The following is a 22,261-nucleotide window of genomic DNA, read 5'->3' on the forward strand; positions in this document are numbered from 1 at the left end:
TCCCCCCGCTGCCGGGGCGGGGGCACCCCGACGGCGGCCGCCTCCCCTCCCGTCCCCCCATCCCCTCCCGTGCCCCCATACCTTTTTCAGGGCGGACATTCTAGTGCATTATGCACGCGGCGGGCGCGGGCTGCGCGCGGGGCTGCCGGGTCAGGGGCAGGAGACGCCCAGCCGGCAGCGGCAGCAGCGGCGCGCGCCCAGCATCACCCCGCCGCCACTCACCCCGCCGGGGCGCCGCCGCCCGCTCCCCGCGCGCCGTACCCCCCTCCTCGCGCGCACCCCCGCCCTCGCTCCCGCGCGCGCGGCGGCGCCCGCCGGCTCTGCGCAGCCGCGCTCCCCCTGCCGGAGCCCGCGGGCACCGCGCCGGTCACGGAGGGAGCGCGGGTGAGAGGGGCGGGGCCGCGCGGCACCCAGCTGGCGGCACGGACACGCCCCCGCCGCCGTCTCCGCCAATGGCGCGCCTCCAGTCTCGTGACGGACAGGCGCGGCGGCGAGCAGGAAGGAGGGCGAGCGCGGAGCTACCGACTGTGCGGGGCAGGTCGGGCTACCCGGCGGGGCCCGCCCGTGTGCTCGGGGCCATGGCCCTCAGCAGGAGGGAAGGTAAGGCCGGGCCGGGCCGTGCCGTGCCGTGCCGTGGGGTTGTATCTCCTGCCGTGCATGCTCCTTAGGGCTGGGGACAGAGGGGCCTGGGGAGGAGGCGGTTAACGGCCCCGGGCGCAGCTGCCCTCGGCTGAGGCGCGTTTCCGCCCGGGCGTACCGTGCTGCCGTGGTTCCTCAGGGCCGCGCCGCGGGACTTGCCTGTCCCTCTCCTCGGCGCCCTTCTCCGCGGGTGAGGGCGATGGGAAGCCGGGGGTGGGCAGGGAGGGGAGCCGAGCAGCGGGGGGAGGCGAGCGGCCTGGGGCCGCCGTGGGGGATGGCTCCGCGCGGGAGGGGTCCTGAGGTGAAGTGGGGAAGGGCGGGGGCGGTGGGTGTGCAGGGTGAGCAGCCGCGCGGCCTCGTGCTCTGAGCCCTCCTCAGAGCCCCGTCCGGTACCCCCGTGGCTCGGAGGGGCCAGGGAGAGTTCCTGCTGCCACATATTCCTGCCTGCGGCTGGCAAGAATAAATAAAATCAGTTCTTTAATAAAGTATTTTAAGATGATCACCCATTGCCTCAGTACACATGTGCATGTGTACTCGCTGTCAGTGACCATGTAGGCTGGCTTATTTAAAGCGTGTTAGCACAGTTCTGAAATAACCATGGCATCGTGCTTCCAAAAAAAAAGAAGAGCATTCCTCTGTCCGGCTATAACTTCAGTCCATTTGGTTTGCCTTTATGTTTTATAAGACGTGGCCTTGCACAGGAAGAATTCAATAGTAAAAATACAGGTGTTCTTTAAGTGATATCTTGTTCTTAGGGGAGTTGAGTAGGGCTGAACTATAAGAGACCTGAACGCTTGCTTGTTGTAGTGACTTCGTGGCTGGTTCTTGAGTTTTCAAACAGTTCCAGCATCCTGAAACTCGAATCCTTCTTGTGAAGATAACAACGTGAGAGTGAGACTGAACAGCAAGGGTTAGTGTTTAAGCTATTTGCTGGCTGACTGCAACTAGTGATAGTTTTGAAGAAAGTATAAAAACAGAGTAGTATTCTCTGTGGTTTAGATGCAGCTTCATTGTAAGAAATGGAGAAGGCTGATGGAGTAACTGTTTTGCTCCTAGTGTGACTTCCTTTGAGGAAAAGCAGAGAATTACAAATGGATGTCTTGTGGGAGAAGGTTAGAGAGTTGGGAAGAGTGAGTTCATTCACTTGTAAATAAACCCGTGACTCTGGAGCAGAGAGTTGGGGAAACAAATTCCAAAGCACTGTAACTGTTTAAAACTGAAGGTCAAATAAAGAACCATTTGTTTCTGTAGGGTGGAAGAGATAGCTGAAATGATTATGCTGAGTGACTGTCTTTCCTGTGTAGAGTTAGAAATCGCTTAAGTTTTCTTCAGCCACTCTAAGGAGTGATGACTTAAGATTGGAAAGAAAATACAGCAAGAAATAAAAGGATGATGGGATGCCACCTGGTCACCTGGGATGAAGTAACAAAATTGGAAGCGTTTCCAACCTCATCTGATCAGCCTCTACGGCCAATAGCATATACAGAAACTGTTGACTTTCTGTTGGGTAAAACTATATACATTTTTAAAAGACAAGTGTCTCAGAAAAGAGCTGAAAAAGAAAGTTTAGATGCTTCTCTTTAAGGTTGTTTTTGCTCCTGTGTATAGGGGTAGATTGAAGATGCCGAAGATAGACATTCAAATGTGTTTATATTTTATATTATATGAACTTATGAAGATTCCTTTTAAATAAAACTTAAATTATGCACAGTCTTGTTGAACTCTTGCCTGTGCTTAGTGATGTTACCCTTGCCAGTTTCATGGCTTGTTTTGTAAATACTAGTATATTGAGCTTCATTTTAGTTTCATATGAGCAGAGGGAGCAAGCTGTCTCTTTAAAATTTCCAGGTTTTTTTCCCTTCAGTAATCTGAACGACTTTTTTTTTTTTTTACTGTTTTTAGCTATTCTTATGGCAGTGCTCTAGGCCATTATAGTACTATTTGTCTGTTCTCCGTGTTACCCCCAACATCTACCATAACATTTAACTTCAGGCCACATGCGTGGTATAGTTTGATATTCACTTCAAGCCGTATGCTGTTTGCATCTGGGTATGAGTTCTTTAGTTTGAAGGAAGGTTTAAACTTTCTGAAATTTAGAAATTTTACACCTGTGCTGGCAGGGGACTGGTCTTGGTGACCAGTGATATTATAAGTGCACAGCCTTTTTTTTGTTCCTTTCCCCTAAAACCTATCTCAGAAGAGAGAGGGGAAAAAAGTTTCTTATAGTTATGATTTACAGTTGGCGCAACTTTGAGTAGCCAGAATTATTATTATTAATAATCGGCAAAGTTGAGCTTCTTTAGTAAGGGTGGGTGACATATCTTTAGGTGTTTTGAGTGAGGTCTGTTTGATTGTGCCAGGTAAGATCAAGATGATGGTGCAGTGTGAAAAATGTATCATTAAGTATTGTGAAAGATACTTAGAAAAATGGATAGCGTGCACAAATTGAAATAATGGTGAAGATGCTCTGTTTTCTCAGGACATCTTACAAGGTTTCACTGCGAGGCAGACAGGGCACTTCTGAACATCTGGAACAAAATCCTGATGTTCTCGTGTTGGTTATGTAGCTTCTTATCATCTGTGTCATGTCAAGTTTTAAATCTCTAGGAGCTTGTGGCTACAATTAAGGTGGCCTACTGAGAGATCTCTAAAGCCCTTTGTTGGGATAGGATGGCATGATCTATTAGTCAGCTGCTTATTGAATGACACAGTCATGCAGAATTTGCTGACAGATGTAACACCAGTCTTACTGATTTGAAACTGCAGTGTGACACAGATTGTACTTGGTAAAGCTGAATCAGTTTCGTCCAAGTTAAGAGGAGAAAAGAAATGTCTGCTTTTCCTAGGGAATAACTTACTGTTTTGTATCTGCGATTGCTGTGAACTATGTTGGCCTGGATGCACACAGGTCAATCTCTGAGTGGTAAATCACTCTCCCATTGTGACTCACTCCTTAATTTAGGTGAATACATAAATGTAGGTATGTAATCACTATATTCTTCTCCTTTCCTTCCTTTCTACCCTACTGGCATGTGCTATATGCTTAAAGAAGTTGTTGTTGTTCAAAAGTTGCCTCAAAGATAGGAGAGTGGTATATTCCTGAGTTTCAGATAACAAAGTGGTTTTCCATATATTATAAAAATTAGTGCTAGGTGAAAGATAAATGGAGCCATGTTTTATGAACTACTATATTAGAGCACAAAACTGGAGTTTTTTACACTATGTGGTTCTTGAACTGTAATAAAGAATAAGACAGGAGTAAAATCTAGGCAATTAGCATCTGATTTTAATGTCTAATAGGATGTAGAACACTAATAGATACTGTTTCAGTGAGAATAATGTCAGAGGTCTTGAGATGAACCTAGATATCATGAAGTGGGTATTACACACTAGATTTAAAACAGAGACGTGAAAGATGCTCGGGTGCTGCCCTGTGACGTTTTGGTTAACAATCGTACTGAGATGCAGACAGCTGATATCTGGTAGTTCAAGCACAGAATTCATGTGACCTTGAATGCAAGTAAATCCTGTTATGTGATTCCCGAACAGTACATGTGTGTTCTTCTTTTTCCTGCTAGATAATGTAATAATAGCTTTAGCAATTAAGAGTAAAAAAAAAAAAAACCTGTTATATGGAATGTCAATGAGATCAATTGTAGAACTGGAAAAGGGGACCATTTCCACCTTACGTGTAGACATGCTGTCAAAAACTATACAAATTTTGCCCTTTAAGCTGTCATTCAAGTTTCATGAGGCTAGTAAAACTAGAAGATTGTATAAGGAGCTAGTCGAGTTAAAAATAACCAGTTTATGATATCAGCATTTCACCATGGTGTTCCTACTCAGTGTTAATCCCGGAGTTTTGTAGTTCAAAAAAAAAAAACCAAAACCAAGCAACCCACCCTCCTTGGCATCTGCTGACCCGGTTCATAACAGCTCAGGGGGAAATGGGGCAAACAGCCTTTGTTCAAAAGAAGTGCTTTCTTTGCGAAGGCAGATAGTTAAAAGTAAGGTATATGAGGCTGGGAGACTGTGCCTTCCAGACCAAAAGACTCTTCTTCAGAATCAAGGTTTCTAACCTGTAGGGAGATCTTCATAGGAAACAATTTACTATGTAATACACTATTCCTTAATATAGTAAGGAGAGGAAGAAAAAAGACCAAGGCAAAAAAAAAATCGAGCTTTTCAAATGTGAGTAACAAACATGGTGTGTGTGTTTTATGCCAAAGGTGATTAAGCATTGGAAAAAAAACTAATGTGAACTATTTTGTTCCTCCACTTCTTGAAGGGCCTGCAGAGTCTTTTGAAATATATTAGAAGTATTCAGACACAAGTTGTCAGTCTCAGTGTGGCTAGGTGTGTAAAATTACTTCTTCCAGTCATTCAGACAAGATAGCCTAGTGCTTTTCTGGTCTTAAGGTGCAAGTGAATTCCACCCTGAAATTTGAAGCTGAAAAATTACTTGGTATCTTCCTCAAGAAAGAATTTTGGATAATAACAGTGCTGTTTGGAAACATGGACTATAAATTTATAGTTAGATGCAGTTAAGTCTGAAGTATGAAAACTGAAGGTGTTGTAGACGATCTGCAGAATGGCATCCTCTTTGACAACACAAGATCTTGTAAGATGTTAGTTTCTGTGTTTGTTTATAAGTGGCTCTTTCAAGACATAGTCAGCTTCAGACTGAATTTTCTGCAGCAGATCTGTCAGTCCTTACTTTTATCCAGTTTTGTCCTTCGGCTACTCTCTTAAGAGCCTGTTACCATAGCTTCACCTGCAGGATGAGGACTGCTTGCAGACTGTGAACACAAAGGAAAATAGTTTAAAATTGGAGGCTTCCCATTCCTATGTATGTAAAACTGTACCTTGACCGGAGATAGAATTCTGCATATTTCACAATTTTTTTCCCCTCTTTGGAAAGATGAGTTTTGTTATTCCCATGGCAGTGCTTTGCTTTGGTTTGCACACACTCTATCTATGGTAGAATGGCAGTATGTCACTCTTGGAAAAGCTGACCTCACTGGTAGCAGGCAAATTACATATTCGTTTTCTTCCTCCTGACTTGAACAAGAGCATCACTTCTTAAATATAACATACACCCTTATGATGATCTGAATAGTCAGACTATACAGGATGTAATTGCATGTCACTGCATTCTTCTTCTTTTCCTCATATCTCTGTGCAGCTTGAACTTTTTGGAAATGGGAAAGTCATATAAAAATTAGGGAGGGTGGGAAAATGATACCCTGTTCAGCTGCTATGGAACGTTTTGTTCTAGTTAACTCCTCCCTTTCCTCTTTGTTTGATTTTTAGTCTGCTGGTAGTGCCTGAACTGGTATCCCAAGTCTGGGGAATCTTCTCTGCAACTAGGTGATCTCTACTCAAAGATTTTTGAAGTTAATGTTTAAATAGCTAGTCATTGCCATCAGAGGTAGAATGTGTCTCTGTGTGTCTGTCTTGACTTAATCCACACCTCTGGTCTCTGCCATTTCTAGCAATGGTTCTGGTTTCTTTGAGCTTCAGCTGGGGGTTTTGGCTGCAGGGGTTGATGATCACAGAATCACAGAATGTTAGGGATTGGAAGGCACCTCGAAAGATCATCTAGTCCAATCCCCCTGTCGGGGCAGGATTGCCTAGACCATATCACACAGGAACACGTCCAGGCGGGTTTTGAATGTCTCCAGAGAAGGAGACTCCACAACCTCTCTGGGCAGCCTGTTCCAGTGTTCGGTCACCCTCACTGTAAAGAAGTTTTTCCTCCTATTTATGTGGAACCTCCTGTGTTCCAGCTTGCACCCATTGCCCCTTGTCCTGTCAAGGGATGTCACTGAGAAGAGCCTGGCTCCATCCTCATGACACTTGCCCTTTACATATTTATAAACATTAATGAGGTCACCCCTCAGTCTCCGCTTCTCTAAGCTAAAGAGACCCAGCTCCCTCAGCCTCTCCTCATAAGGGAGATGTTCCACTCCCTTAATCATCTTCGTGGCTCTGTGCTGGACTCTCTCTAGCAGTTCCCTGTCCTTCTTGAACTGAGGGGCCTAGAACTGGACACAATATTCCTGATGCGGCCTCACCAGGGCAGAGTAGAGGGGGAAGAGAACCTCTCTTGACCTGCTAACCACACCCCTTCTAATACACCCCAGGATGCCACTGGCCTTCTTGGCCACAAGGGCACACTGCTGGCTCATGGTCATCCTGTTGTCCACTAGGACCCCCAGGTCCCTTTCCCCTACGCTGCTCTCCAACAGCTCTGTCCCCAACTTGTACTGGTACATGGGGTTGTTCTTGCCCAGATGCAGGACTCTACACTTGCCCTTATTATATTTCATTAAATTTTTCCCCGCCCAACTCTCCAGCGTGTCCAGGTCTCTCTGAATGGCTGCGCAGCCTTCCGGCGCATCAGCCACTCCTCCCAGTTTTGTGTCATCGGCGAACTTGCGGACAGTGCACTCTATTCCTTCATCCAAGTCATTAATGAATATATTGAATAGAACTGGTCCCAGTACCGACCCTTGAGGGACTCCGCTAGACACAGGCCTCCAACTGGACTCTGTCCCATTGACCACCACTCTCTGGCTTCTTTTCTTCAGCCAGTTCACAATCCACCTCACTACCCGATCATCCAGACCACACTTCCTCAGTTTAGCTGCAAGGATGCTGTGGGAGACCATGTCAAACGCTTTACTGAAATCGAGATAGACCACATCCACAGCTTTACCATCATCTATCCACCAGGTTACGTCCTCATAAAAGGCTATCAAGTTGGTTGAGCATGACTTCCCCTTGGTGAAGCCATGCTGAGTGCCCCTAATGATCCCCCTATCCTTGATGTGCCTAGAGACAGCACCAAGAACAAGTTGTTCTGTCACCTTTCCGGGGATGGAGGTGAGGCTGAGCGGTCTATAGTTACCCGGGTCCTCCTTCTTGCCCTTTTTGAAGACTGGAGTGACATTTGCTTTCCTCCAGTCCTCAGGCACCTCTCCCGTTGCCCACGACTTAGCAAAGATGATGGAGAGTGGCCTAGCAATGGCTTCCGCCAGCTCCCTCAGCACCCGCGGGTGCATCCCATCAGGGCCCATGGATTTATGGACGTCCAGGTTGCTTAATTGGTCCCTGACCCAGCCCTCATCAACCAAGACAGATTCCTCCTCTATCCTGACTTCTTCTGGGGCCTCAGGGGTCCGGGGCTCCTCAGGACAGCCTCCAACAGTATAGACAGAGGCAAAGAAGGCATTCAGTAACTCCGCCTTCTTTTTATCCTCTGTCTCCAGGACCCCCACCTCATTCATCAGTGGGCCTACATTGCCTCTAGTGTTGGCTTTACCTGCAATGTATTTGAAGAAGCCCTTTCTGTTGTCCTTGACCTCTCTTGCAAGGTTTAATTCCAAGGAGGCCTTAGCTTTCCTAGTTGCCTCCCTACATCCTCTGACAACAGACTTATATTCCTCCCAAGTGGCCAGCCCCTCCTTCCACGATCTGTACACCCTCTTCTTCCACTTGAGTTTGCCCAGCAGTTCCCTGTTCAACCATGCAGGTCTCCTGGTACCCTTCCTTGACTTCCTACCTGCTGGGATGCTCTGATCTTGAGCTCGGAAGAAGCAGTCCTTGAATGCTAACCAACTATCTTGGGCCCCCTTACCTTCTAGTACCCTGTCCCATGGGATTTCCCCTAGCAATTGCTTGAAAAGGCCAAAGTTGGCCCTCCTGAAGTCCAGGGTTGTGATTCTGCTAGCTATTCTGTTCCTGCCACATGAGATCCTGAACTCTACCATCTCATGGTCACTACAACCAAGGCTGCCCTCAGCCTTCACTGCTTCAACCAGACCCTCCTTGTTAGTGAGGATAAGATCCAGCAGCGCTCCTCTCCTAGTTGGCTCATCCACCATTTGCATCAGAAAGTTATCATCAATGCACTGGAGGAACCTCCTGGACTGAGGATGGCTGGCTGAGTAGGCCTCCCAGCAAATATCAGGGTAGTTGAAATCCCCCATGACAACCAGGCCCTGTAATTGGGAGACTGCTCTCAGCTGCCTGTAGAAGGCCTCATCACCCTCCTCATCCTGATCCGGTGGTCTGTAATAGACACCCACAACAGTATCACCCCTGCCAGCCTGCCCCTTAATTCGCACCCACAAACTCTCAACTCGCTCCTGATCCGCCCCTGGACAGAACTCAATACATTCTAGCTGCTCACTCACATAAAGAGCAACTCCACCACCTCTCCTTAGTGGCCTGTCTTTCCTGAACAGGACATAGCCATCCATGACCACATTCCAGTCATGCGAGGCGTCCCACCAAGTCTCTGTAATTGCCACTAGATCATAGCCCCCCGACCGAACACGGATTTCCAGCTCCTCCTGTTTATTCCCCATGCTGCGTGCATTGGTGTACAGGCATTTCAGGGACCGAGCTGAGCACACCGATTTCACCCCAGGGGGATGGGAGGCCTCCTGGTCTACCTCAACACTAGAGCGTTGCCCCAGTGGTGCAAGCCCAGCTACTACCCCATCCCCCTTCGAATCTAGTTTAAAGCTCTCCGAATCAGCCCTGCTAATTCCTGTCCCAGAACCCTTTTGCCCCTACGACATAAACCTTTCCCATGTATTACTGTCACGCCTGTTGTCTTATAAAACCAGCCATTATCGAAGAACCCAAAGCCCTGCCTGTAGCACCAGTCTCGTAGCCAGGCATTAATAGAGAGAATCCTACTATTCCATCCCACGTCATCACCTGAAAATGGAAGGAGGGAGGAGAAAACAACTTGTGCCCCAGACTCTTTCACCAACCGTCCTAGAGCCTTGTAGTCTTTCTTCATCCCCCTCAGACTACGGGATGCAGCTTCTTCCCCACCTGTCTGGAAGATCAGCAGGGGGTAGTAGTCTGTGGCCTGATTGGAGGTTTTGTTTTTGTCTGGGAGCAATGTGTGTGTGGCTTTTCTTTTATTGTGAAATTTAGGTCAAGATTAATAAATTTAATTATCTTTAGAGGTCCTGTGTATTGATTTCTGTTGACTATAACAGGGGCGTGTAGTCAGTGCAGTATCATCTGTACTGAGTACCTCTGGTCAGCAGAATTAGTGTCTTGTATACACTAGGTCTCTGGAGGGGTGTCTTACGTGTAAACGAAGTATGACACCTTGCATGTGTCTACCACTTGGCATCGTAACTGCAAACCGAGTTTTGCCCATAGTGTCTGAAATACAAACTAGGTGCCTTTGTCTTTTTGCGACTTAAATAACCACTGTGTGTTAGGCCAAACAAATACAGTGAAGACCTTTGTTCATCGATTTGGCCAGTTGAACCACTCATTGAGAAGGAATCCGGAAGACCTAAAACATGAAGCTCCTGGCTGTATGGTTAAAGGGCAAGTAAGCTTAGTGGGGAATGGTTTAACGGAATAGATAGTAGCTCCTGGCCAGAAGTTATTATCAATCTTCCACCTGCTAGCTGGTAGAAATGGCAGTCTGGCTAACATTTTCTGTATGTAGCGGTCTCTTTAAATGAAAATGCTTTTACAACTTGTTGCTTTGGGTCCTAATGAAATCCGGGTATCTCTTTTTCGAGAGCCACTCTTTTTCAAGTGGTCCCCTTGAGCATCTCCAGTCAAGAGTTGACTGCCCAGCCATGATTAGACAAGAAGAAATTATCCAGACAATGGGGTTGTTGTACCCAACTAGACAAGGCCCTAACCAATCTGTTCTAGTTGATCCTACTCTGAGCATTAGGATTGGAGTAGATGATGTCCAGAGGTCCTTTCCAACCTTAACGGTTCTGTGATTTTTATTACTATTCTGTTAAATCCTGTTATGGCCTTCGTAGGAGATGTGGTACTTGCATAATAAGAGACTTAAAGGATGCAAATCCTTTTGAATATGAGAGAGTAATTCTGCACTAACAGAGATGAACTCAACATTTTAATGAAGCCTTATCCATATGTTCTGCGTGTGGATTATCATTCTGTCTGCTCTTTCCATCCTCTTCTGTTCTGCTGTACTATCTTTTCTTCTGCTTTAGCAGAAATAGCATGTTAACAGATCTCACACATGGGATGGTTTCGGAAGAAATTCCTGACTCTTCCCTTTTTGGAAAACTCTTCTGTTTGTGGGATAGAGAGACCAAGTAAGGCAACTTGCGAGCTTCGCAGAATTCTAATGTGTTCAGCCCTCTTGATGCCACTTCTTTTATTCTTGCAGCCCAAGTTGCATTTGAGTAGGCAGAAGGCAACCAATGGAGAAAAGCGGTGAAGGTGCTTACAGTATGTATGGCAAGTAGCCAAAAGTATGTGGCAAGCATTCTCCACAGAAATGTTTTTGAGGAAACTGTTGCCTCCTACACTCAGCTGTACAGGAACACTTCTGATGTTGTTCAGAACTTTATTTGTGTAGTTATTCAGCATGCTTTTCTTACAGTCAGTCTTAACACAGATTTAAGTCACGCTGTCGACCCCAGGAGAACCTTTATAAATCTGCAGTGCTGTTCCAGTGTTGGCACATGTGTGTTTGTGGATAGTCTGCTTACATACATGAGAAACTTAAAGTGGTGTCGATTAATACATAGATGCCAAACAATGCGTTTATTTGAAGGAGGCTTTTTACTCTTCTCACAAAATGGTGGTAGAAAGATCCTGGATGCTCACAATTTTTATGTCTAGCCAGCATGTGTTCTGCACTCTATTTCTTGGAGTTATGCTTTGCTTTGTTTATGTTACATCAAACTGTAGAGATCTGGTGCTTTTTCAGCTTTCTGATGTATTTGTACTTCATTATTTCCACACGATTTGTCGAAAATTAGCCATGGAACTAGTCTGGTACCTGTTGCAACTTGTTCTCATTTCCGAAAATCCTGGCTCCTTTTCATCACTGAGGAATTCCTGTAAAGACATGTCTTCTGGTGTTGCTGCAGCTCATTGCACAGTAGGAACATTCAGTGCTTTCGATTACAGGCTGGGTATTTTGATGGTGTTGCGTGTTGTCAGCTGGAAAGTGAATTTGTTTCACTTTTGAAATTAAATAGAAAACTTACTCAGAAGACAAGACTAAGAGTATTTCACTTTTCACAGTTGTAGGTCTATTAGAATTGAAGTTTTCTACTGAAAACTTGCAGGCAGCTGGACCAGATGATCATTGTAGGTCCCTTCCAACTGAAATATTCTAACTGCAGAAATACACCAGCTACTCTCTTCATCTTGTGTTTACAGCTCTCTACATCTCGGACACAAAACCACAGTGTGCTTTGAAGCTATAGAAGTACACAGAAGCCATGTACTTCACTGTAAAATGGTGTAGGCTCTTAATAATGCTGTGAGGAAAGTTCATGTGTTTAAATATAATTATATTTTGAATTAAAGTACAGTGGCTGTACAGATTAAAAATCTTCCACTGTTGGCTCTTTAAACTGTGTTATTTGCCACTACTATAAGCCAAATTACACTTCCTTTTCTTTAAGTGGGAAACTTGATGTCAGTGGGATTCCTGTGAGGAAGCGGAGCAAAATCTCATCCTAATGCTCTAAATGAGTTGTGTATATGTATTTTTATGTGCTGCCCTTAAATGTGACTGTGCCTCAGGTACTGCTGAAGTAGTAAGCAAAGTTCAGGATCTTAGTTACTGCATGAAGATGTTATGTGGTTTTTACCCCTTTAAAAAAGCAACAGCCATGCAGTGGGCATAACTAGTAACTTATTCTTTCTTTATGAATATCTTTCTTGTACACCATTACCGTACTTAATGAAAGTCAACCTATCTGGTATTGTTTGACATGTGATGACTCCTTTTTGCTAGCTTTAACGTGAGAGATCTGTTTTAGACTTCTTGTTGGTCTAAATCTATCATGCAATGGTCTAAATCTAGGGTAGGGGTCTGCCCTTATAGCAAAAGATTGGAGACTGTCTTTAAACATTTAGGATTTCAGCTGGGTATTTCTGTTAATATTATTACTGTGCAGTACATCCTTTTGGCCATGTGCCTGGCTCTAACATTGTGAAGTTTCCTTTGTGTAACCTTGAACTGTCTTTAATCTATTCCACAAAACTGGTGTGGCATGCACAACTCTTGCCCCCCGCCTCCATGTGTGCACACACGTGGTCTGATGTCTGGCAAATTCAGGTAGATTCAGAACACAAAGTCATCTTTAGTTGATGGTTCTAAAAAGTCTAATGCTTCTCTTGTATTCACTCACCTTCAGTGTCTTGTTTTCAACACTATGCATCTCACAGCATAAAGAATCTAGTATTGTACTATCCATTGTAGTATTAAAGTCCTGTCAGTTTCCTGGAGTTGAAAGAGCACACAAAATGTGGCAAGCACTTCTGCACAGTTCTATTTGTGCTTCTGTTTGCACTCTGGAGACATCAGCAGTGGAAAAACTTTTCCACACGCTGCTCAGAACTGAAAGGCAACTATTTCTGCTCTGATAACACAGAACTCCAACATATGCTGGTCCCTGGGCCATGCTCACCTAACCTAGAGGCTTAGAGCTTCCTCCAGTTGTCACTGTGTGACCAGGTGTTCACAGCCATGTCTTCCTTCAGTAACGTATAGCTATGGGGAAATTTTTCTTCACATTGCAGAATATATTCCCTATAGAACTCAGAAAGCATCTTCAGTAGGTTGGGAGTAATAAGCTATCAATTATACCTCAGACAAATAAAGCCATGATAAGCTACTGTGGTAGTTTTTAAACACTTACCATGAATTGGGTGAACTCAAGTTTTCCTTTCATTAATTCTTGCCTGGTCTATGCCCTATAAAACTTCTTGGATGACTGTCTGCTGTCTCAGATTTTGTAGAGAAGTAAGGACAGTTGAAAGCAATGCAGACTAATGCTAACAAACATTCTATGTTGCTTTCAGCTGTATCCACATCACTGACATGCTTGGCCCCTAAACCTTTTAGCTTATCTGCTTTCCTCTCTCACTTCCAGCATCCTCATATATTAGTTCCGGAGACTGTTTTGTTCTAAGAGGAGAGAGATATTTGCAGTAGTCTCTGCAGCAAGGCTTCCCTTTTTTCCCTTGTAATTGGCTTCTTACTGCTGTTCACATTTCTTTCCTGTTCGATTACAGGCTCAGTTCCAGAGATAATTCCCCTCGAACTATTCTTTATTTTCCAGACTGGAACACCAGGTTTTGTAATATGTGAATACAATTTTCAATAATGTCCCAAAAACATACACAATAGAATATCTTAAATTCACTCTCTTGTACCTTGTGCATTAATGCTGTATGTAAATGTGGCAATTTACATTGGTTGTTGCTCCAAAGAGTGTATCCCTCATCTTTCTGTAGTCTCCTTTCTTTTCTTGAGGCATGTCTCAAAATTGTATATGCTTATTTGGAGACATCAGTCTGCCACGAAAAGTGGAAAAGTGTTTCCATATTGATCTGTTGGAAGACGGCATGAATCAGTACAGATCCTCCGTCAGTTATGTTGACTGGAAAACAACAACAAGAAGTAACCATATGTACTTGGCTATGCTATGGGTATGGTGAGAGCAAGTTCTCCCAGGCAACTAGTGATAGGACAAGAGGACACAGCCTCAAGCTTCGCCAGGGGAGGTTCAGGTTGGACATTAGGAAGAATTTCTTCTCAGAAAGGGTTATTAGACATTGGAATGGGCTGCCCAGGGAGGTGGTGGAGTCACCATCTCTGGATGTGTTTAAGAAAAGACTGGACATGGCACTTAGTGCCATGGTCTAGTTGACATGGTGGTGTCAGTGCAATGGTTGGACTCGATGATCCCAGAGGTCTCTTCCAACCTGACTGATTCTGTGATTCTGTGATTTTGGAACTTTGATAGGTTAGATATGTCTCTGGTAGTAGATATTTTTCCTTGAATTTTCTTTATTCATAATCTCCTGTTAAGAGGTAGTTATTTTTAAGGATTTGAGCAGTTCTTACCAGATGGACTGATCTCTGATGCTGCATACTGCCAAAGGCATTGGGATAAGGAGAGTTTTGAATAGGGGAGAAAAGCTGCTCTGTAGCATCAGGCAAGACCAGCCTCCTGTGATTAAGCCAATGCTCATGGATATCACAGGATATCTTTTTTTTAAGTAATTGCAGCAATAAAACCCTGCGGAAAGAGCATCCTCTGTCATCTGAAAAATGTTTTGGTAGCTCAGCTCCAAGACTCTTAACTGCAAAGCAAAGTGCTTCTTTGGAGCATGTAAAGCTGCTGAGTATGGCAGGATAGATATTCCTCAGAGCCTCATTTCTGTGTTCATTGATACGCAGAACAAACTTGCTCAAAAAATTTTGGGCTGCAGGCAGATTTTTTTTTTTTTCCCAGGCTAGACTGTACTTAGGATTGCGAATAGTTGACACTAAATCAGTCAGTTTCTTCAGCTGTTCTCTGGTGATACCACCTTCTTCATTCTCGCAAGGAAGGTGTACTGCTGGGATACATTGCTTCCTGCTGTCTTCAGAAGGCTTGAAATATATCTGGTTCCAAACAGGGACCTTGTCATGCCTAGGTGTCACTGCTGCTCATTTCCATTCGGTTGTGGTTATTGGGGCTTACCAGTCATCTTAAGAGATGACTTTGCAGCGCTGAGACGCACTGACAGAGATGTGAAAGCTTTGCAGGCAATAAAGAAGTCCCCCACTCTGCACCCAGCTGCTTCTTCCTGTCTCTGCTGAGAGCTCCAGCCTGTAAGATTGGATGCTGCTTTGGTGTTGTCAGCTAAAGCACATCTTTGCTGAAGTAAATCTATTGCTGCTACTGATCTAGATATTTTTTTCTGAACAAGAGAGATTTTTGTGGAAGAATACTTTCCTCAGTATTCACAGCCTTCAAAGGCAGGCATTGTTTCAGCTTGCTTTCTCAAGCATAGGTATTGGAGATGTGGAGAGCCACATGTGAATGAGGAGGAATGAGCGTATCAAAGCTGGTCTCGTATTGCTTTCTGAAACAATGCTAATATGCGTATGAGTATAATCCCTGTATTTTAAAAAGGAAAGAAAGAGTGAAGTCATTTTTCTGTGAGGTAACTGAGCAGATTACTAGAGAAATCAGATTTCAAGATAGGGAGAATAAAATCCGCTGTAGCTATGGGGAGGCTGGCTCTCCTCTGCAGATTTGGAGACATTGTATTTCCATAGATAGTTCATCAGTATCTCGATGATCATTTGCTTTGGGAGAATAGCTTCCTCGATACATGTGCTTGAATGTTATTTTTGTGTACTGGTTTTGGCTGTGCTAGAGTTAATTTTCTTCATAACAGCTCCAGTTGTGCTATGTTTTGGATTTGTGTTGATAACACACCAGTGTCTTGGTTATGGCTGAGCAGTGCTTGCACAATGCCAAGGCCTGCTCTGTTTCACGGACTGCCCCACCAGCGAGCTGGCCGGGTGTGCACAAAGAAATTGGGAGGGGACACAGCCGGGACAGCTGACCCCAACTGACCAAAGGGATATCCCACACCATATGACATCGTGCTCAGCATATAAAGCTGGGGGAAGAGGAAGGAAGAGGGGGACATTCGGAGTGATGGCATTTGTCTTCCTAAGTCACCGTTACGTGTGATGGAGCCCTGCTGCCCTGGAGATGGCTGAACACCTGCCTGCTGATGGGAAGGAATGAATTAATTCCTTGTTTTGCTTTGCTTGTGTGTATGGCCTTTGCTTTCCCTATTAAACTGTCTTCATCTCAACCCACAAGTTGTCTCAGTTCTACCTTTCCGATTCTCTTTCCCATCCCACCGGGGGTGGGGGGGTGTGAAGTGAGCAAGCGGCTGTGTAGGGCTTCGCTGCCTACCAGGGTTAAACCATGACGTTTAGTCACAGCTCTACTGGAGTTCATTAAAATGCTGCAGTGTTAATAGCAATGCTTAGGGAAAGGATCCAGGATAAACCTCTTAGATAACTTGCTTTAGACCCAGAGATCTGCAAAGGGCAGATCTTTGTCTTATTACACTGCTTATTTGTCTGCTTTCTCTGAGCGGAGTAGTTGTGGATTTTGCCTTGCTAACTGTAGAATATCCTGACAAGAGAACCTTATGAAAAGAAAATACACAGTCACTTGTTGATGTCCGTTTCTGGGAACAGTAATCTTAACCCATATCTTGCAAAATGGATTGTGCTTACTTGATGGGGACATGGCTGGCAGCTTGTCACAGGTTTTTTCATGCCACTGAATGATGAATAAGCATAGAAAAACTAAAATTCAGGCTTCATAAGCAAAGCTTTCTGCACAAGTACCTCTTCAGGCTTACATCTTCTCATAGGCCTTTCAAAAGGTCACCGATTATTCAAGAGATTGGGCACAAGCAAAGACTAAGTGATCATGTATAAACTAGTAAGAACTCAAAAAAAGTCTAACAAGACGTTCTCCACCATAGTTAGTCATTTGTGTGACAATTGAAGCGTATCACCAAGGTACATGTGGAGATAAAGTTTGTCTATCAAGGACTGGTGGTTTAAGGATTTCCCACCTCAATGAAGGTGATTTTTCCAGTGTAAAGGCAAGTAATTTATTGAAGAGAGTTATGTGATGATAGTATGTTCTTCTGTTAAGATGCAGTAGGAGCTATTCTTCTTGTAACAACGTAAGTCCTTTTCTCTTGGCAGAATTATTAAGAATCTGCACAAGGTTGCTTGTATAGTGTCCATAGACTGTATATTAAATTTAAAATTGGAGTTTAGATAACATGTTTTTCTCCAGATCTCTTTTCCCTCCTGCCCCTATCCCACAATATCTGCTTGACCATGTAGAATTTGTGAAATTGGGGATGTTGTTTTGCAATAGATAAAAAAAATCTTACTGTATAAAAATATAAAGTAATATTATGTAATTTCAAGTGACTGAAATATGCATGCATCCATATCAAGATGATAGTTTTGTTGATGAGTAGATTATTTGCATATATTTCTTTTCTTTAATCAAATGATGCTTGCATTTGAGTATCTAGTAGCAGATTGACAGTGTCATCAGAAAAGGGCCCATAAGAGGAAGAGGCGTATAAGAATACTGCTAATTTGGTAGAAATAATTGGATTACCATGTGTTTATGCTGCTGTCTACTTCTGGGTTTTCGATGTGATTAAATAGTTGTAGCTTACTGATTTTAATGGGTGATTCAATTGCAATGTCTCTGTGCCAGAAGAGACCTGCATTTTGAGCAGCCTCATAGCACTTGTGTAGGAAGATACTTGTTTTAAAAGAAATTTAAAAAATTAATGTGTGTTTAGTCTGTAAATGTACTGTATTAATTTATTGGCAAAATGTAGTCAAATAGAAGACTTTAAGATGTAACCTTGGTAGTGAACTCTGCAGTTTTAAAGCTGCTTTTCTGACTCAAGTTTAGGACTTTAATATATTATTTTCAGCTTTACCTGTGAGAGGTAGGGACTACTGAAGATAGACTTGCATGGAATATGAGGGAAACTATCTTGTATCAATTAGTTGTTGTTTTTTTAAAGTCTTAAAATACTTTTTAGAACACTGCATCTCTTTCTGTTTAAAAAAGTTTTCTTACCCCACAGTGTTCATAGGAAAAGTACTGAAACGACTCTACGGTGAAACTTCATCATCTTCTCTTGTGCATACTTCGAGTAGAGAAGAGGAGGTGATTCCCAAAAATCTGGGCTCAAAATCCAAAGAAAAGAATTTGGATAATGTTCAGACTTCATCAGCAGATGGTAGCACATCAACTGATAAACCCTGCGAATCACTTCAAGGTGAGACTGCATAGTCCTTTTTCTGATAATATGCTTTTAAATATAGTTACTTTACTTGAGAACAGTATAGTATCTACTTTTTTCGTCTAGTGATACCAACAGACAAATTTGAATACAAGCGCTAGTGGTACTTAATACCTAGAACATTTGGGGTCAGTGTGTAAGTCCTGTGAAAGCCAAGACATAGTCTTGGTCTATGGTGAATACAGTGTGTAGCAGTAGCTAATATGAAACTTCAGAGTAAGCTGTAGCTGTCTTTTGGTGTAATGTCTGTTAACAGTGAGAAAATTACTTACACTGGTAGAATGCTGCTCAGCTATTAGAGATACACCCAAAGACTGGTGGGAATACATGATCCAGTGCTTCCTCATGTTGCAACAGAAACCCATGGCAAACATAAACCCAACAGAAGGCAAATACCAATTCAGGCACTATGTTAGTACTCAGCTAAAGAGCATTATGTTGTGTGTGTTTATGCAATGAAAGTGGCACCTGAATGTTTTGACAGGTAAGTAAAAGTCCTTTTTAAAATTATTTGTAAAATGTGTATGCCATGCCAAAAGATGAAGGATTTGCAAAATGAGGTAGCTGTGGTATTACTTGAGGGTGAAAGGCTCTGTGCATAAGTACAGAAGTGTGAATTGCTTTGTGTTGTAGCTTGTCTAAAACCAAATAACTGAAAGAGGTTGTTAAATTGACCTGAAATAAAAGGTATGTTTCCTGAGAGTGTAAAAAGCTTTCTCTAGGGGGAGGTGCTCAGCTAGACCTGTTACTCACAAACAAGGAAGAATTGATCATGGATGTGGTCCGGGACAGGAGATTAAAGTCCTGAAAGAAGTAAGCGAAACTGGTAGTAGGATTAGAACCCTGTACTATGGAAGAACAGATGTTTGTCTTGTTCAGGGATCTGCTTGGTAGGATTGAATGGAAGACTGGTCTGAATTGCAAAGGAGCTCTGGAGAGGTGGTTGCCGGATATGCTCCACTCTCCTTTTCCAGGTACTGTGCAACTGCTTCCACAGTGATGACACTGCTCCTGTGCCTGTCTGGTCCCAGCTAGCCTTCCCTCACCTTCCCCCTGCTGCTCCCTGACATATCTGAGCTCAGTCAAGCAGCTCCACAGAAAAGGAACTAGGGGTTCTGGTGGATGCCCAGTTGAATGTGAGTCAGCACTGCATCTTTGCAACAAAGGCAGCTGATGACATGTTGTGCTGTATTAGGAATGTAGCCAGCAGTTTGAAGGAAGCGATCATTCCTTTTGTGAGACCACACTGGAGCAGGATTTGTGAGTCCAGGCTGGAAGTACTGTGTGACCAGTGGGCTCCTCAGTAAAAGAAAGGTAGTGACAAAGTAGAGCGAGTCCAATGGAGGGCACCGTAATGGCCAGAGAGCCAGGTGACACGGTGTATGAGAAGAGACTGAGAATTACGTTTGTTCAGTCATAGGAAAAGAAGGTTAAGAGGAAGTCTCATTACTTCAACTGCCAAGTGGGAAGAAGGAGTATAGAGAAGACTGAGCCATGCACTTTTTGGAGGCACTCAGCAACAGGAGAAGGGGAAACAAACAAGTTGTGGCAAGAGTAATTCCAACTAGATGGGAGAGGGAGTGATGGGAGATCATCCTTGTGGATGATCAGACATTGGGCATGGTCTTCCCAGAGAGAGTTTTGGTATCTCCATCCTTGGAGGAGCTGAAAACTGAACAGTGTACTAGAAAACTTGATCTAATTTGGTCAGATTTTAATGGAATTTAAAAAAAAAAAAAAAAGCCTCCACCCAATCTGTAACAAGGATGGCTAGTAACAGGTTGGCTACAGGGCTTTCTTACATGTGTCTGTGGTAGAATTTGCTTTTGGAGGATTGTGTGGCCGTTGTCCTGTATTGCATCCCATCACTGTGACAGAAGATTGGACGGAAATCTCAACTTGTTGCAGTACCATTTGTTTGATACTCATTTTGTTTTTCTAGGTCAGTACTTCTGGTACTACTTTTGTATATAGTCAATAATGAGAGGCACATTTTCAAAAGGCTGATAAAGCATTAAACTTATTCTATAAAATTATATTTGATAGCATTAGGAACTAATTGTCTTTTAGAGATAGGTAACAGGCTATTTATTGGCTCTATGATGAAGATGTGCCAAATAAGCATGTCTATGGAGTAATTTCCTAAGCTAAAAATGCCTTCATTTGTAGTGAATCTATACTATTCCTTATAAATTAGGACCTGCCCAAACTCCCACTGAAGTGGGAGGTGAGGGGAGAATTTAGTTGACCTTGTGATTTATATAACTCCTCTGATTGTTTATACCTGGTTCCTAATACAATGTTCTTCAAGTTAATGAAACAAAAGCTTTTGATCCAGAATCCTAATACAGGTAAAATATAGCTCATAGGAAAGGGAACATGGAGCAAAAAGAACAGTTCTGTATTTAGGATTTTCACAGCAAAGCAGCAAGGCTGTTCTTGACATTGACAGCAAACTAATTAAGCTTGTTTTCTGTTGGAGGCAAGCAAATGCTATGGTAGTACAGAAAGGATTCTGCCTTGATTGGTGTTCTACAAATGTATACTTTAAAACAAAAAAAAACATTGAAGAGGGTTGCAGTGATAAGCTCATAGGAAAAAGAGAAATCAGTTACCCATCAGTTACCAGTACAAGTTGGGGACAGAGCTGTTGGAGAGCAGCATAGGGGAAAGGGACCTGGGGGTCCTAGTGGACAACAGGATGACCATGAGCCAGCAGTGTGCCCTTGTGGCCAAGAAGGCCAATGGCATCCTGGGGTGTATTAGAAGGGGTGTGGTCAGCAGGTCGAGAGAGGTTCTCCTCCCCCTCTACTCTGCCCTGGTGAGGCCGCATCTGGAGTATTGTGTCCAGTTCTGGGCCCCTCAGTTCAAGAAGGACAGGGAACTGCTAGAGAGAGTCCAGCGCAGAGCCACGAAGATGATTAAGGGAGTGGAACATCTCCCTTATGAGGAGAGGCTGAGGGAGCTGGGTCTCTTTAGCTTAGAGAAGAGGAGACTGAGGGGTGACCTCATTAATGTTTATAAATCTGTAAAGGGCAAGTGTCATGAGGATGGAGCCAGGCTCTTCTCAGTGACATCCCTTGACAGGACAAGGGGCAATGGGTGCAAGCTGGAGCACAGGAGGTTCCACTTAAATTTGAGGAAAAACTTCTTTACTGTAAGGGTGACCGAACACTGGAACAGGCTGCCCAGAGAGGTTGTGGAGTCTCCTTCTCTGGAGATATTCAAAACCCGCCTGGACGTGTTCCTGTGTGATATGGTCTAGGCAATCCTGCCCCGACAGGGGGATTGGACTAGATGATCTTTCGAGGTCCCTTCCAATCCCTAACATTCTGTGATTCTGTGTGATTCTGTGATCTGTGAAACCAACAACTAACCTAACTGTTCTTCTCTGGTTGTGATTTCACTCAAATTTAAGGATCTCTTGCATGAATAGTCATTTAAGTGTTGTGATTTTTTGGCACTGGACACTACATGTTCAGTGATAGGCTGTAAGATTTGGAGCTGTAAACTGGCCTTGAAAAAGAAAAACATAAAGGCATTGATTTAATTTTTTGATCATATACTATTTTAAGTAACTTCTTTCTGGTAGACCAAAGGTTATGGGCATAACTGTGAAACAGCTGATCATTTTGGTAGCAGTAGTCTAAGATGGACAATGGAAAATGAGAGGGATTTTTTTTGTGTAGGTATGAACTCCTTCCTAGTCTGAACGGGATTATTTCAGTCCTACAAGATCTACTGAAAAATTTAATTTAGTGTCAATAAGAAATTTTGGATTTCTTTAAAAAGAAGCTGTCTTAAAGTCTAAGTATTTTCTAGCATTAAGTAACAGCTTTTACTGTAAAACTACGTGCATTTAAGAGTTATTTTCAAATTGTGAAAATACCATTACTGGTATGCACAAGCTACACACGCA

At 43.6% G+C, this 22,261-nt stretch overlaps 1 protein-coding gene across 7 annotated transcripts in view; it reads left to right on the top strand.

The window, feature by feature from the left end:
- Positions 1 to 501: 501 nt before the first annotated feature.
- ERICH1 (glutamate rich 1) overlaps positions 502 to 22,261 on the top strand; it is a 98,360-nt gene continuing 76,600 nt past the window's right edge. For all 7 annotated transcript variants that reach the window (XR_011048380.1, XR_011048382.1, XR_011048379.1 and 4 more), the window contains exons 1-2: positions 502 to 600; positions 18,124 to 18,318. Coding sequence is in view for 3 of the 7 variants with exons in the window: in XM_068403267.1 (XP_068259368.1) it covers positions 579 to 600; positions 18,124 to 18,318 (217 nt within the window). In the remaining 4 variants the exon portion in view is untranslated. The remainder of the gene's footprint in view (positions 601 to 18,123; positions 18,319 to 22,261) is intronic.

The sequence above is a fragment of the Nyctibius grandis genome, chromosome 1, assembly GCF_013368605.1.
Source record: "Nyctibius grandis isolate bNycGra1 chromosome 1, bNycGra1.pri, whole genome shotgun sequence".
In the NCBI taxonomy this organism is placed as follows: domain Eukaryota; kingdom Metazoa; phylum Chordata; class Aves; order Nyctibiiformes; family Nyctibiidae; genus Nyctibius; species Nyctibius grandis.